At 37.4% G+C, this 17,497-nt stretch overlaps 2 protein-coding genes across 2 annotated transcripts in view; both read left to right on the top strand.

The window, feature by feature from the left end:
- The window catches only part of LOC107721987 (caskin-2-like), a 70,505-nt gene that overhangs the window by 32,926 nt on the left and 20,082 nt on the right, over positions 1–17,497 (top strand). Inside the window, exons 8-16 of the mRNA XM_016530216.1 lie at positions 2,530–2,638; positions 2,926–3,034; positions 4,129–4,223; positions 6,283–6,400; positions 8,358–8,528; positions 9,462–9,551; positions 9,980–10,107; positions 12,227–12,305; positions 13,991–14,076. Coding sequence (XP_016385702.1) covers positions 2,530–2,638; positions 2,926–3,034; positions 4,129–4,223; positions 6,283–6,400; positions 8,358–8,528; positions 9,462–9,551; positions 9,980–10,107; positions 12,227–12,305; positions 13,991–14,076 — 985 coding nt within the window. The remainder of the gene's footprint in view (positions 1–2,529; positions 2,639–2,925; positions 3,035–4,128; positions 4,224–6,282; positions 6,401–8,357; positions 8,529–9,461; positions 9,552–9,979; positions 10,108–12,226; positions 12,306–13,990; positions 14,077–17,497) is intronic.
- On the top strand, positions 15,866–16,773 carry LOC107721988 (voltage-dependent calcium channel subunit alpha-2/delta-4-like). The gene is made up of 4 exons (XM_016530217.1): positions 15,866–16,028; positions 16,119–16,234; positions 16,323–16,405; positions 16,509–16,773. Exons 1-4 carry the CDS (start codon positions 15,889–15,891, stop codon positions 16,599–16,601), a joined length of 432 nt encoding a protein of 143 aa, XP_016385703.1. The 5' UTR covers positions 15,866–15,888; the 3' UTR covers positions 16,602–16,773.

Genomic DNA, 17,497 nt, shown 5'->3' with positions numbered 1-17,497 from the left:
CAGACTTTGGCTGGGCGCTTTGTTGACATGTTTGTCGAGCAAGTGAGGTGAAGAGAAGAGGTTGTGGAATGAGTGTAGTGTGTTTGGTGCTGTGTGCATGTGTTGACCTGGGCTGCCCTCCCCTCTGGGTGTAATGAGAGGGCTGTGACTGCGCTGTGATGGTAACATGCATAGGAATGAGGCCGAATAGGGTTACACCAGCCAGTCAGCTGCTCAACATGCTCCTCTGCAGTAACCATATATGAAAGTTCACGCTGCAGCTCTCCCTTCCACTGCCTTTCTGGAATGCTGGGACTTGTAAACATGGGAAAGATGGACAGTGGTAACAGGAGACCACTCTACGCTTCTTAGTATAAAGCATTAAAGGGTTAGTTCACCCCAAAATGAAAATTCTGTCATTAATTACTCCCCCTCATGTCGTTCAAAACCCGTAAGACCTCCGTTCATCTTTGGAACACAAATTAAGATATTTTTGATGGAATCTTGAGAGCTCTCTGACACTCCCATAGACAGCAACGCAACTGAAATGTTCCCACACAGAAACGTAGTAAGGACATCTGTAAAACTGTCCATGTGACATCAGTGGCTCAACTTCAATTTTGCGAAGCTACGAGAATACTTTTTATGCGCAAAGAAAACAAAAATTACATAATTTATTTAACAATTCTTCTCCCCCGAGTTACGTCTTCTGCCATTTTGGAGAGTACCCAAGAACGTAATCAGCGTTGTTTATGTCAGGAGGGGAAAGCACGCGCATGAACGTAATCGGCGTAATCAGCATTGTTTACACTTAGGGTAAAAACGTGCGTATGCGTTGTGATACTCTCCAAAATGGCAGAAGACGTAACTCGGGGGAGAAGAATTGTTAAATAAATTATGTAATTTTTGTTTTCTTTGCGCACAAAAAGTATTCTCGTAGCTTCGCAAAATTGAAGTTGAGCCACTGATGTCACATGGACTGTTTTACCGATGTCCTTGCTACGTTTCTGGACCTGGGAACATTTCAGTTGCATTGCTGTCTATGGAGGGTCAGAGAGCTCTCAGATTCCATCAAAAATATCTTAATTTGTGTTCCGAAGATGAACGGAGGTCTTACGGGTTTGGAACGACATGAGGGCGAGTAATTAATGACATAATTTTCATTTTGGGGTGAACTAACCCTTTAAATTATTAAAACTGAATGAGTTCATGCAGAATTTAGCAAGAAATCAATGAACTGTTTCAATTATTGTCTTGTTGTTGAGATGAATAATTATTATTACTGTCAAATACACTACTGACTGATAGTTCGCACAAAATTCTGTCATCATTTACTCACCCTCATGTTGTTTCAAACCTGTATGTTGTTTCAAACCTGTATGACCTGTATGATTTTTTTTAGTGGGACACAAAAGTAGAAGTTTTAAATAATATACTAGTCACTCTTACCCATTTAATGGAAGGTAAAGGGGGTTGTAAAGCTCCAAAATGTACCAAAAAGCCACCATAAAATGGGTCCATACAACATATATTGTATGGACCAATATTCCAAATTCCAATATTCCAAACCGTTATTCACTGAAAAGTTCTAAAATGAACTACAAAAGTCATACATATACAAAAATGATGTGTCAACAGCAGACATCATAGGTTCTCACGTCTTGATGACGTGATGTCAGTGCCACTATATTTGATATGAGAGTTGCAGCTTGTAATATTTGTTCCTTTCCTCATACAGAGCTTTCATATAGCTTCAGAAGGAATGTATTGCACAAGTCGTATGGACTACTTTTAATGTTACTTTTATGTTGTAACCCCAGTCCCTATTGACTTTAATTATATGGGAAAGAGCAGCAGATTAGTCAAAAATCTTATGGATTTGGAACATGAAGGTCAGTAAATGCATGTAATTTGACAGAAGTATCATTTTTGGGTGAACACTTTGGATGATCTCTTTTAAAAAGGGAAGGCATGTTTTTAATCCGTTCAGTTGACTGAATTAATCTTTTACAGGCAAATGGAAAATGTAGCCTGCACTGCTGCTTTGGATACTGAATCCTGAAGAGACACTCACAATGTAAAATTAATTGATGCAGAGGCTGTTTTTGTTCCTCGAAGGCTTTAAATTGTCATGACTTTTGACCCCTTGCTGGTGGTCTTGTACTTACCATCATCATGTGATTTCAGTGCTGCCCACTCACTATGCAATTTTTCATGCTGATTTTGGTTTTGTAGTTGTATTGCTGGAGGCATAACAGAATATTTTCTACGTAGTTGTGCTAATTTCATATTTCTCATATTATATATTTTTACAGCCTGTTTCTTCTCACATGTAATTTCAACTGGAATCAATATCTATTAATTAATTAATTTGGTAAGTAGCCATTTAATAAGGGATATTTTTCAGTATAAGACCTGATCAGCGTGTCAGGGTGAATGTTGTGGTAATGAGCAGCTGACTATACCGTTTATTAAAGACGTGAGTGATTTTGTTCGTGTCTTGTGGACAGCATGGCTCATGTGTCACTGTGGTCTATCACTCATTTTTAGTCTGCTGCTAAAAGCTGGGATTGACATCAACAGAACCACTAAATCTGGAACGGCTCTGCACGAGGCTGCCCTCTACGGGAAAACGGAAGTAGTACAATTATTGCTTGATGTAAGTAGATAGATAAATATTGGGAACGGTGTTGATGTTCCATGTGTGTATTTTCTGTACCTACACAAGATGCACTGTAGGGATACATGATTTATTTCTAATGAACTCATGTCAGATTTATTATCAAGAAAAAATACTGTGAATTGTAGTAATTATAGTCTTTACCAGAGTAAAGTGCTTGAGTCTGTCTGTCATATCAGATCGCAGTGATATATCATACAGAGTTTATTTTCTTACCTGAACTAACCCTCATATATCAATCCAACCCTTCACCATCTGACACTTAGGCTGGGATTGATGTGAACATCCGCAACACCTACAGTCAAACAGCCTTGGACATTGTGAACCAGTTCACCACTTCACATGCCAGCAAAGAAATCAAACAACTCCTTAGAGGTGACTCAATCTATAAATCCTGTTGTTTCTTTCTTTCTTTCTTTCTTTCGTTGATGTACCTTTGATGTCAGGCTATGAGCCATTGTTCATTGTTAGCTTAGACTGGATGTAGACAATAGTTGTCTGGAGTGTGTTTTTATAGTCTTTACCAGAGTAAAGTGCTTGAGTCTGTCTGTCATATCAGATCGCAGTGATATATCATACAGAGTTTATTTTCTTACCTGAACTAACCCTCATATATCAATCCAACCCTTCACCATCTGACCCGTAGGCTGGGATTGATGTGAACATCCGCAACACCTACAGTCAAACAGCCTTGGACATTGTGAACCAGTTCACCACTTCACATGCCAGCAAAGAAATCAAACAACTCCTTAGAGGTGACTCAATCTAGAAATCCTGTTGTTTCTTTCTTTCTTTCGTTGATGTACCTTTGATGTCAGGCTATGAGCCATTGTTCATTGTTAGCTTAGACTGGATGTAGACAATAGTTGTCTGGAGTGTGTTTAGTGTTGTGTGTTCGTTTCTGGGAACCTGCTTTCATAGCTTTTGTTATAAAGCTATAGAGTTGCAGAACATTACTGTCCTGGGGCATAGCAATGGCAGCCATGCCTGGAGATTTAGCTAAAAGTTTTGTTTACGTGTTTGCGTGTCTGGGTCTAGGTGTACGTCTGGATGTGTTAAGTAGCTGCACCCTTCTACTATGCCTCCTGTAATCCAGCAGCTTGTTGTCTTTGAAGTGTGCACTTTGAAACGAGCACTAAAACGGCTGAAGGAGCTGTGTTTGAAGATGAGGGGTGTTTAGCATCCCTGTTCTGAACTCAGCTCCTCATTAAATTTTCAGGAGATTTGCTAAGTTCTTTAGAGTATTTAAACACTACATTACTCCTCTTTAAATTCTGCTTATTACACTTCTTTATTGCAACAAATCCCACCTGAGGATTGAATTCTTAGGTTTTCAGTCAATATGAGGACCTTAAAGATTGCTAAAACCCATAGTGGATGACTTGCTGAGTATTTTCAAGGCAAACTGTTTTTCTTTCTCTCTCATTCTCATTCTTTCATGCATTCATTGTCCTGGCTTATGACATCAGATGCCAGTGGAGCATTACAGGTGAGAGCTTTGAAGGACTACTGGAATCTTCATGACCCCACTGCACTCAACATCCGGGCAGGAGATATAATCATGGTAGGCTTTTCAAGCAAACACCCCACTATTTCTCACAAGAGATGTCCTATTTTAATACTGTATAATGTGCATTATGTAATAGCCCTATATAATTGGCAATGTGCTTGAGCGTTGCCTTGATCTGCATTCCTACTAAATTACTAAACCATATTCTGATGAATCACAGAAACATCAAAACAACAAAGTTGTTTAGGCTTGTGGAAAAACAGTAGAGCTGAAAGCGATTTTAGAATGCTTTAAATATGGAAGACAGCACACGGCATTACATATCATATTTCTAACTGATATAATTATGACCTGCACACAAGACAAAGCTGTAACTTGAACAAGTGAGGACGGTAATTTGGTGTTCCTTACAGAGAATACTTTAGCATGCTGCAACAGGTTCCCACCAATCAGCATTTGATGTCTCAAATGAATCAACTGTAGCTTGTTGTTTTTGTGCTATAGTAGCGTGTGTTCAGCCTAGTTTACCTTCATAACAGTGTGCTTCACCCCCACTAAAAGACTTGTGTTCGGAGTGTGTACTGTAGAGTGCAGCCTAAGGCTCAGTGCTGCACGTATGCTATGTCATTGTTCACACCTTGTCTGTCTAGATAGCTTTAGGCGGCCATTTCTGCTAGCATAAAAGACTGCTGTGTTTTTGTGGCAGTGAGACATAACAGAGACGTTAAGGTTTTTAAAAGCTAGCAATGAAAGATACTTTCACTCAGACTGGCGTTAGAATGGCATTAAAATAACAATAAATAAATACATATGTTGACCTTTAAAGAGCAGTTTTGAAAATGAAGCACTATGGAACAAATTCACTAAACGGTGTGCCTTATTTTAGTGCAAAAAACTTCAGTCTTATTCTCTAATAGCAGCAGTACAGTTTAACCAGGTACTTGAAATGCTAAAATAGCTCTTTCCTCGCAAACATGTCCACTTTCCATGTAAATTTTTAATAATTTGCACCTTCGGTTCACAGAACTTTTCATTATCTGCCTGGCGTAACTAGCATTGTGCTATTGCTGCCTGCAAAAAAAGTGGTAAATTGGATTTGTTTAAGAGAGAAATGTTTATGTAAATTTTTTTGTTCATGGCAGTAGTTATTTCGGTATTGTTATTGTTAACAAAATCTAAAACTATTATTACTTCATTAATTGAAGTAAAGCTAAAATAAAATGTAATTATTAGACAAAATCCTTAAACTTTAAAACTTTAAATACTGAAATAAAGTATAATAAAGTAATACATGTAAATAAAATTTTATATATATATATATATATATAATGACAAAACACATAATAAAATAAAATAAAAAAATTTAAAATTAAAATAAAAACTGATAATATAAGAATTAAAAGCTAATCCAAAATATTAAGAAGTACTATAATAATATAAAAATAACACTGGTCAGTTGCAGGATTGAGCACAGTCAAACGTTATATAATAATGCTAAACTTTGAATAAACCCAAAATCAATATATAATAATGCAATATTTCATGTCTATTTATTTACTCAGTTTCACATTGGGCACGCAATCATGCAAGGTTCGTGTTTCCACCATTACCTAATTTGCGCGTTTTCTTTAGTGGATAGACTCTTAAAACAACTCAGACAGTCACTGTACATAAACGGCAAATTTATTCTTAGTGTCTTTTTCCAGACCCGCTTGAAACACAATTTCATGTCAGTCAAATGGACTGACTTTCATTGCTACACAGGTCCTCTCTGCCATGTGTGGAATGTCGGCTGACTTCATTTACTGCATTGTTTGGCCAAATGAGGAAACAATCACAGGCTAAGCCATGAGGTTAGGAAAAAAGGTTAGAAGGTGTTATTTAAAACTAGATGACACAAAGGTCATTTAGCTTTGAATAGTGTAGGGTACACAGAGGGCTAAAATTAAATCATAAATTATTGAAATAATTCCACTCAATAAAAGAAAAAGTCTCATTAGCTATTAAATTCTTTAAAAGGTTTTAAGAAGACTGTTATTAATGTTATAAAATGTGCAGGCATTCAAAGAGCTGTTGGCCCTGAATATCCTGTCATCATATTGGTCTGTTCCAGGTCTTAGAGCAGCACATGGATGGACGTTGGAAAGGACACATCCATGACAGTCAGAGAGGCACTGACCGTGTGGGATTCTTCCCTCCCTCCATAGTGGAAGTAATCAGTCGCAGATCAGGTATATTGAATAATTCTGTGTTCAACTTACACAAGCATTTACTATAAATATATGGTCCATTGTCAAAATTGACGATAACCTGTTACCTATAATTTTGGCTACATTTTCCACCAAAGTTAAAGTCAGGTACCGTTATTTCTTTGTATAACAACACAGGATGCTACGGGGTACAAATCACTGACTCCATTAGTTTCTATTTTGTATTTAATAAAATGTTCTTTCATTCTAAATTTTATTATCAGCATAAAAAAATTTGAGTGCAGATTAGAATTGAAAAATATCACCCTTTTGCTTTAAAGACAGCAGCACAAGTTTTTGACTTAAAGTAGTGAATCATTATTTTTTGAATAACACTTCAAAATCCTAATCCTAAAACTACTAATTAAGAATCCTAAAACTACTTCTCTATTTTTAGGTTTAAAATATAATTTGAATCCCAGTTTTTAAATGCGCTCTCTGACGTTTGTATCCCACAGTACGCATATCAAAATAATGCATACTAAAGTAGTGCAGTTCTCATAAATTCTTGTAGACATGTGGACATGTAGTCCATTGATAAAGGCACACACAGACACACACTAATGGGATTAACAAGAACATATTGGAGGCAGGCGGATCAGCTTTAGAGCCCTGTGCCTCCGTGAAAGGGGGAGCCAGCCTTAGATTGCTAGGTCCTGAGCAGAAAATCTTTCCCCGAAACGAGCCTGGTATTTTATTTTTTTGTGAGAGCAAGCACAGCGGCAGACTCAGCATTCTGTCGTGTCACAGCGTCAACATCCTGCTGCTCACATGAAATTAGCCTCCGCTCTAAGCTCCTGCCTCAATACTGCTGAAGAGACATGATGGAGGCAAAACAGCCAGATTAAGACCCAACCACTTAATTCATTGTGCTGGGGAGTTTCTCCCACCCGCATTATCTTATCAGGATGCTAAAACATCCCCAGGTTCATCTTAGTTTTTGAAACGAATGTAAGGAGAGGGAAAAAAAGGATTTTCTCTTTCGTGTTATGTAAGGAGAGGAAAAAAAAGGCTTTTCTCTTTCGTGTTGAAGAGAAAAATTTTTTTAATGTCATGTACTCACCTTCATGTCATTCTAAACCTGTGTGGCCTACTTTCTTTCTGGAACACAAGTGAAAATATTTTGAAAAATGTCTTTTTATACAGTGAAAGTCAAAGGGGTCCATTGTTGTTTTGGACCCCATTGACATTCATTGTGTGGACAAAATTAATGTGGAACAAAATAAGAATGAGTAAATGATGATTTAATTTTCTTGTTTCACCGTTTTATTTTATTATTTGTTTAATAAATAATTAAATAAATGAATATTTACACTGCAATTCAAAAGCTTGGAGTTGGTAAGATTTTTTTGTTTTTGGCTGCATTTTCCCCCCCATTTTTGATCAAAAATACAGTATAAAAACAGTAGTATTGTCAAATATTATTACAATTTAAAATATCTGTTTTGTTTTAATATATTTTATAAGGCAATTTATTCTTGTGATGGCGAAGCTGAGTGTTCTGCAGCCATTACTCCAGTCTTCAGTATCGCATGGTCCTTCAGACAATCTAATATGCTGATTTGGTATTCAGAAAACATTTCCAATAATTATAAGTGTTGAAAATAGTTGCTGCTTAATATTTTTGTGGAAATCATTATACATCTTTTTTTAAGATTCTTTGATGAATACAAAACCAAAGAAACGCCAAAGAACAGCATTTATTTGAAATTTGTAACATTATAAACGTCTTTACCGTCACATTTGATCAAATCAATGTGCCCTTGCTGCATACAAGAATTAATTTCTTTCAAAAAAAATTGTACTGACCCCAAACTTTTATAAACTTCCATTAGTTTGAATTACTTAAATCATGTCTCTAGTGGAAACATCTTTCTCAACGCTGATGTTTCATTTGTGTCCATGGTGCCTCATTTGTGTTTCCATGTTGTGTCCATAGGGGGCGTTCTCTCCCGGCAGGCCTCACTGCCCATCCAGAGACATCACATTCTGTCCAGAGCCATGCCCTCACAAAGTTTTCATCACACCTCTCACACTGACGACTCCTACACCTTATACTCATCCACCCGTCCTGTACTGTCTCACCACAACGGGCTGGATCAGCACCCAGGTAGCGTGAGAATTAGTCTCCTAGGGCTAAATTCATGTACACACACCTGCAAAAGCAAGTCCCCATCCAAGAGCCCATCCAAGCATTTCTGAAAGCAAAAAACTCCTCCATCCCTGACCATGTGAGCATCATAAACTGTACTTGAATTCATCTTAGCCACATTTAGACAAGTTTCCCCGAAGTCCAAACTCATGGAATTCCTGGTCGAAATTTTGATCAGCACTGGCCATAAAGGCACCAATATACTCAGTGAAGTTCTTTTTCGTTTTTTGCTTAGGAGTTAAATGTTGTTTTAAATACCTTTGCAGCTGTATGCTGTTAGCAAACATCTCGACAGCACCCACACAGCTGAGAGCACCATTTAGATGAATATGTAAATATGCGCTGCCTGCTTTCCTCTCAATAACAAACACACAACAACGACAGTGGTGAGAAAACATAAGTTAAGAAGGCATCTGTTAGTAGTTCATGTGGCTATTATTGCACTCCAGTCAAGTTACGTTTATTTAGCACTTCATACAATAAATTGATTTAAAGCAAGCAGCTTTACAGTACAGTAACATAAAAGACAATGCCACTGTTGTTTTCAATTAGAATTACTAGTTCACTTTCTACTATAAAGCAGCTCTCCAGTATGTTTATGCTTTTACACGCGTCTGACATTGACAGACTAAACAGAAGAAATGAACCTATTACGTACTCGCCACGGACCAATGGTAGTTCAAAGGTTTTTACCAGCTGCAGCAAACTTTTCCGGAAAGTTTGGTTTGGCAAGTCGTACCAAACTCCAGATGAACTTTGTTGAACTTTGTCCTGATTTTGTTCGAAGTGACGTCACACCAGTTCGTTCTTCGAATTTGCTTGACGTATATCGGGGCCTTAAGATTCCTAGAGTTTCCCCCCATGGCCCTTTAAAGTGTTTGTGTTTGCTAGGTGCGATTCCCGACAGTCCCAGTGCCCTGTGTAAGCCAGCTAGTCCCAAAGAGCCAGAGGATATTTGGGTCCTCAGGACCTCTCTTAATGGTAAGAGTTTTCCGTTTCCCCAGGCCCCTGTTCGTCATTAGCATCTCCCCGGCCTGTTTTCTCACCCCCACAGCCGTCCGCTGGTCCAAAAACCTGCACACCAGTGACTTTCGTCTCAAGTTGAGTTTTTTCCAGCTGTTTCACAGGGTTCCTGTTCCCTTAGGCTATATTTGTCCTATGTTTGTCAGCCAACCATCAGCTTGCCATTCACATTGCTTAATTTGCACTAGCCCTCCTCAACATTCCCTTGTGCTCCTTCATGTTCCCCTTGTCTACAGAGACCTTGCTGGAGTTCAGAGATCGTGGTTGCTAAAATCTTTACCCCATTTGTTGCCCGGTGTGTAGTAAAGCAGTCGTTTTTAAGAGGCAGTATCTCACCAACTGTTAGTTTTCTTTCTCCTGTCTTTGTTTATTCCTCTATCTTTCAGCAGGTGACAGGAACAGTGTGGGCAGTGCAGGCAGCATGGGCAGCAGTCGCAGTGCTGGCAGTGGACAGAGCACTGAGGGAAACAATGGACCCAATCAGTCACCTTCTGCTGTCCAGGACACCACCAAGGTGGGCTTCAGACTCACACATCCAATGTTAAGCTGAACCAGAAAAAAAAGATTTTATGATTCTGTCTGCACGTCCATCGATTTTCATTAGGGAGCTGAAGCTGTGAGAAAACTGTGCGGAGAAATATGCAGCACTGATTAATTCACAAGATAGCGGCCTCATCATAGAACAGTACAGAGATTTCATGGTTCATAAAAGCACCAAAGGGAAAAAATAATTAGTTATATATAGAAGTCCACAGAAGCCATGCATGATTATTTTTGCCTTGTTTTATCCAAATCCTATTTTTCTTGTAATCTTGACAAAACTAGTTATTTTGAGTTTTTCTTAAGTTTACTTGAAAAGCAAGTCAGAAAAATAACAATAATGATCTAGAGAACGTACCAATGTTAAATGACTATTATCCTGGTATTATTAGACTAAATATTTGTAATATACGACATATTAATATAAATAAACAATTAAACAAAAAAATTGATAAATTAGGTCATTGGTATATTAGATATTTCTATTTACACTAGTAGTCTCTTATGCTCACCAAGTCTGCATTTATTTGATCAAAAATACAGTAAAAACAGTAATATTACAATTTAAAATAACTGTCTTCTATTTAAATATATTTGAAAATGTAATTTATTCCTGTGATGGCAAAGCTGAATTTTCAGCAGCATTATTCCAGTCTTCAGTGTTACATGATCCTTCAGAAATCATTCTAATATGCTGATTTGGTGCTCAAGAAAGATTTCTTATTATTATCAAGGTTGAAAACAGTTGTGCTGCTTAACATTTCTGTTGAAACGGTGATATATTTTTTTCAGGATTTTTTGATGAATAGAAAGTTCAAAAGAACAGCATTTATTTTAAATAAAAATCTTTTGTAAAATTAATAAATATCTTTACTGTCACTTTTTTTTATCAATTTAATGCAACCTTGCTGAATGAAAGTATTCACTTTTTAAAGAAAAAAAAAAAGAAAGAAAGAAAGGAAAAGAAACTTTCTAACCACAAAATTTTGGCCAAAGGATCTGGCAAATAGAAAAGGATTTTGCTCAGCAAGAACAGTAATTAGAGTTCATATAGCCATCACATTGGTATTACATAATTACATAACAAAATACTCTGCATTTTATATGCAGCTGAGCGTACGGTTACTCATACTGCAGCATTTATTTAAAGGGGTCATATGACGTTGCTAAAAAAGAACAATATTTGGTGTATTTGGTGTAATGAAATGTTTATGCGGTTTAAGGTTAAAAAAAACACATTATTTTCCACATACTGTACGTTTCTCCTCTATGCCCCGCCTTTCTGAAACGCGTCGATTTTTTACAAAGCTCATCGTTCTGAAAAGCAAGGTGTGCTCTGATTGGAGGAAACAGTCCTCGTCCTCCATAAAATGCGTTGCACACATCTGAATATTTGGTTTGAACTGTTCTGGAACAGTGTTGTAAATACAACTTAACCACTGATTTCTAGTCGTGTCCTCTTTTGGAAGACCAAACAAAGTAGTTTCGCTTTCACAACGAAACACACAGCGCCTCCACGACATGCCGGCGGCGGCAACAATACTACAGCAAGAATCAAAGTTACGCCGCCTTTCTTTGCGTGAACATTTGGGCGATGTTATGCAAATCTTCCCACATCGTGACGTAGCCATGTGGGGGCGTGTTAGAACGAGGCGTTTTAGGAGGGCGTGGACAAGTCTTAACTTTCATAAAGAATATCTCTTTGGGTTTGAGACTTTAGTCTTTGCAACTTTAGGGATCTTATCTATTCACAAACAGCTTGTAACACTCCAAAGAGAAAGGAAAACTTGAAATACCATCATATGACCCCTTTAAACTACCATAGAGAACCTAATGTTGATCTCATGCTGTGATTTACCCCCAATATTCTCAATGATTGAGTCTGTAAACATCTGTGACAGAGACCCTTACATTTTAAATCAGAGATATTATGTTCTGATAATTATGCTGATAATTATAATTAATATTCATATGTAGTAATTAGAATCTCTGTGTGAAAGTCTTTCACATGCAGTAGTCGTTTCTCGAAGCTATTTCTGCCAGACAGCTGTTGAGTTAAATGTGACACAGAGCTGTGGTTTTTCTACATGCAGCTGCTTCCCTCTGCTGGAGAACTGGTGGAACAGTGCAGTCAGGCCCCTGACCCCGCAAAACAGACGGACCCTCATTCAGGTCAGAACCTCTGCTGTCATATTTAAATTTCACTTATTTAATTTCTGAATGTCTTAAAATTAAGAAAGAACTGGCTGTTATTTTTTATTTAATTTATTTTGACATTAATTATTATTTAATATAATATCTAAAAAAAGCTCTGGCATCAGTACATGCCACTCGGCTTAATATTATAAATTAAATATCCAATCCAGCAAAATGTGCCTTAAGTATCCAAATACGTTTAGGAGCCTCTGTATATTAAAATTTAAAGACAGTCAGTTTAATGAAAGTTTAATCCACTCAATTTAAAAAGACTTTTGCACTGTTCTTTAGATAACTCATATAATTTTTGATATTCTTGAGCACATCCACTTGTTGTCTTGTCCATGAATAAGGCATTCAGAGAATCATTTAATACAAATGTCACCTCAGACCTGTGTAGTCATTAGCTTATTTTTGTCTTAAAAAATAGCCATGTATTTCATAAATCTACTACAGTTTAAAATGGCGAAAAAGGTTCCAAAGACCGCTATAAAAAAAATGAGCAAGGCTGCTTAAAAATACCTCATTTTTACTTCGACAGATACTGTGCAGTGTCAGATTTCACTAGAAGGGAGGGATGCAATGACAGAGGCAAAGTTGTATGTAAGTCAGAAATACCGAGGAAAAGAAGAGAATTTGAGAAGGAGAGAAGATTATCAGTGACACGGACACAAGAGTGTTTTCGTAGTGTCTTTGACTCGAAGAGGATCTAAAAATCAACAAACTCTCCTAAAATCAGCTTATTTTATGGAGGTGAGTTAAATGGGGGCATATTCATATGTGCGTTATTGCCACTGCAGACATTTTTAAAAGATATGTATTGATTTAATCCTATCTTCATGCCTTGTTAAAAGTTAACGGATTATCATTATATGGATTTTTATTATTTAATAACATTAAAGGGATAGTTCACCCAAAAATGAAAATTCTGTTAATTACTCACCCTCATGTCGTTCCAAACCCGTAAGACCTTTGTTCATTTTCGGAACACAGATTAAGATATTTTTGATGAAATTCGAGAGCTTTCTGACCCTGCATAGACAGCAATGCAACTGGAAAGTTCCCAGGCCCAGAAAGGTAGTAAGGACATAGTTAAAATAGTCCATGTGACATCAGTGGTTCAACCGTAATGTAATGAAGCTACGAGAATACTTTTTGTGCTAAAAGAAAACAAAAATAACAACTTTATTCAATGATTTCTTCTCTTCCGGGTCAGTCTCCACCACCATTCACGAGAGTACCATGATGCATGCGTGTGGTGCTGCTGACGCAGGAGCCGGCATTCTGACATAGAACACACATGCGCTATGCCTTGTTTGCAAGCAGAGGAATGCACACGCATGCGTAGTGGTACTCTCGTGATTGCGCTATTCTGCTATGATCCATTGTTAATGAAGATGAAAAAACAGTGCCTCAGGTCCAGAGTTTTGCGACCTTAGGGAGCGTGATGGATTGTAGCGTGGTAGAAGACTAGTTAGGTATGCAGGAGCTAACCCATTAAGGGCCTTATAGGCAAGTAATAATACATGTACTCCTTCAGCACACTAAAGAATAAACAAGCAGGTACAATAACATGTATAAAAGACTTCACTGTGATTCACAGTCCATAGCCTAAGGCAATAGCAGAGTCCTTGACCAACAGAAATGTGTGTGTGCTTTAGGTGCTCTTGGATGGAGGATTCCACTGAGCAGCTCCAGACCTGGAGAACATCATGTCATACACCCACAGCAACTTCTAGATGGCAAGGTGAGACCAAGGCAGAACAGCATATTACCATATTACTCATACTGTTGTTGCAGTATGTATTATTTTTTACAAAGTAGCATACAATGTACACTATCAGCTACATACAAATTGTCTGTGCAATTTCCATACAAATCATACAAATCTTAATCTTTGAACGTGACTCAATATAACAGTGCGACTACTACAAAAAAAAAAATGCTTTTACTGTTATTGCTCTTTACCGTTTTGCTCTCGCGGTACTTTGAATGCACATGTGATCGTAGGGAGCGGCTGCAGCGCCGATCAAAATTGGACAATGTAACCAGAATGCATTGTTTTTGACAGGCGGCAGCCGATTGCGGCGCCGCATGAAGTCGAACAAGCCTAATAAGCAATGGAGTTTCTCAAGCGTGTTTGTTTGTTCCCCTCATTTCGGTGACGAATGTTTTATAACAAGGTACATTCTGACACTGGATTTGCACATCGTTTGGTACTGGAAGATGGAGAAGCCCCAGTGATAAAAGATCCCGGTCATATAGGAACTGCTGTAAAACTGCATCAAATTTTTAGTAAGTGTAAGTGCTCGCGACTCTTCAGCTCTGCCCACGGCTCGCTCCAGGAGCTTGGCTGTTGTCGGAGAGAATCGCAAGCTGTATCTTTCTTTTATAAATCTGATAAAACTGAAGACTCTTCGGAGATTTGAATGATGCAATACTACACTATAGGTATTCAAGATTAACATAAGATTGGCCAAAACTGTGTGTGTTATGTCCCCTTTAACCTAGTCAAGTCGACTTTATTTTTATATAGTCTCAGCCTCAGACGTCACGCCCTCGGACCGTTGGCTGAACGTCTGATGCATACGGCACACAAAAGTGGAAACACTTCAGGAGTTTCGAAGTCGTCATCGGATTGGTTGAATTATACAGGATTTCCGGGAGACGTGTGTGTCAAGTTCTTTAACGTTCCGCCTGGAATCAAAGATGCCGTGACGCCAAACCCTTACGAAAGAAGAAAGCCGTCGTGTTTACAACTGTGACGATGAGCGCTTATCAGGATCAACTAAACGCTCACTTTAAGATAGTAGAAAGTGTTTGTGAGATGGACTGTAAAGTTAAAAACTTGATTTCAAGAATGTGTCTTCGGACTGTTCTGAGACCGGCCAGAACCTAAACTTTGGAGAAAGTGTTTGGATACTGTTTCATTCAGCTTCATCTACAATATTTATGAAAGCAAATTACCTTACATCTCAATGCAAAATAATGAAGGTATACTACATGAATATTAAGTGGATCATGCATGTTGCTTGGTAACTACTGTTTGGTCCAGTTAAGTCTCTTATTAAATATTTATGATATTCATGGTTGGTTAATCTGCCCGCTGATTAACACATGACTTGTAAAATGTTACACTATCAACCAAAAAATGATGCCTACCAGGCAAACATCACACAAAATTAATATTTAAGATCAAAGCTTTCATCTTGGTAGGATTTGTAAATTAACATGCAGACATCATGCAGAGGTACTGTAATTAATGTGTAGCTCATAATACTAACAAACTTTATATTGTGTTGAACTCTTAATTTGTTAAAATACATTTAAAATGTTTAATGAATGTCATAGTTATGAAGTTTGATTAATATATTTTCATAAATATTTATATATATATATATATAACAGTCTTTAGAAAGCTGAAAAATATAATATTAGCACATTTGTTCCCAATTTAATTTTACTTTATATATATATATTATTTCCAATATTATGTTTAAAACACCAGCTTAAAAACCTCTGGACTACAGACAGCTGAATCTGTTTTCTATCTGTTCTAATGAAAATCTTGTCCTCTCCAGCACACAGACAGAAGAAGGTGGAACTAATGCAGCCTTGTAACACAGAGTATCCCGGCTTCATGTACGACACTTCCATCAGAGAGACCAACAGCATCATCAAATGTGGCCGTTGTCAGAAGTACGTCCATCAGTCAGACTGTCTTCAGATGAGTGGATTTGTGCCAGTAACAATTTGTCAATGTCTCTCTCTTTCTCTGTCATATTTCAGGATGTTTGTCCTACAGCAGGTTCCTAACAGTAACCTGGTCATGCTGGTGGTCCAGGCCGACTGCGACTGCTCCCGACAGTACGCTCCCATTACACTCGCGCCCAGAGAGGTCAAATATATCCTTCCATGATGATGAGTTTCTTGTATTTGAAATGTGGTTTGGTTAAACCTTGTGAAACTGAGGTATTCTTAACTCCTTTGAACATAACGCCACAGTTAAGTGCAACAGGATGAAATCTCAGAAGATTCGCAGACGACCAGAGTCTTGTCACGCATACCATCCTCATGTAAGCCACCACAATCATACAGTGCATGAACAAGTGTGCATATATATGACATACGGTAATATTAAATTAAATGACTTTTTTTGTTGTATTTTTGTTCTTACAGGAAAATGCCAAGGATTGTGGTGGAGCATGTGGGATAGCAGTATCTCTCACTCTCTACTTCATATGTTTGGCCACTTCATTGGCTCTCCACTGAATAACAAAATATCCTTCTGCCATGACTGCTGTCTCATAGTGGACCCTAGGACCACAAAACAGGACACTTGTGATGGTCAACTATGGATCTCTAGCATCAGGAATTCAACAACAAAAAAAAGGTTTACGCTACGTAGTATTTGTTATTATTATTTAAAGGGATAGTTCACCCAATAAAAGTGGAATGACATAAGGGTGAGTAAATGATGACAGAATTCGTTTTTTTGATGAACTGTCCCTTTAATTTGCATCATACACTGTAGTTCTGCCCCCTATTGGACTCAATATGACACTGCACAGATGATATTTTTCTCAGCGTGAGCTACAGCCAGAGATATAATCTTAGATTGTCTCGTGTGACTTGATGTTATACATCAGATCTGCTATTCTCTTAATTTTTTATATGTTTAGGATTACGATGAATGTTTCTAAGCAAATATAGAGCAGTGGCAACTAAACTGCTCTTTATTTTCATGATGGTTACTACTTAATGTTTTTCATTGAGCCACATTTTCAGAAACTCTGTAATGAAAAGCATTTCATATGTTGTGTGAGAAGGATAGTTTAATAATTTTTTTAAACGTATATATGTGTGTATTTTAGTATCTGTAAGCTTATTGATCCGAGACCAATAGTCTTTAAATATGGATTGACAGTGGTTGAGAAATGTTTTGTGTGAGAACAGAAAATAGTGAACGATGATGGAATTACTCAGTGTTTGTATGATTAAAAGTGCAGAAAGTGTGAACAATTTTTTATTTGAACGTTTTGTTGAAATTTGTGTTTATATACAAAAATGTCCGCTTACACAATTAATATAGTATAATAGAATTAGTTGAATTAGTAAACTGTTTTTAATTGTTTTATTTAAATTGTTTAACTCTACAAGGCCATTCA

The sequence above is a fragment of the Sinocyclocheilus rhinocerous genome, unplaced genomic scaffold, assembly GCF_001515625.1.
Source record: "Sinocyclocheilus rhinocerous isolate Xijiao unplaced genomic scaffold, SAMN03320098_v1.1 scaffold1385, whole genome shotgun sequence".
Lineage (NCBI taxonomy): Eukaryota > Metazoa > Chordata > Actinopteri > Cypriniformes > Cyprinidae > Sinocyclocheilus > Sinocyclocheilus rhinocerous.
This window is presented reverse-complemented; position numbering and strand designations above follow the sequence as displayed.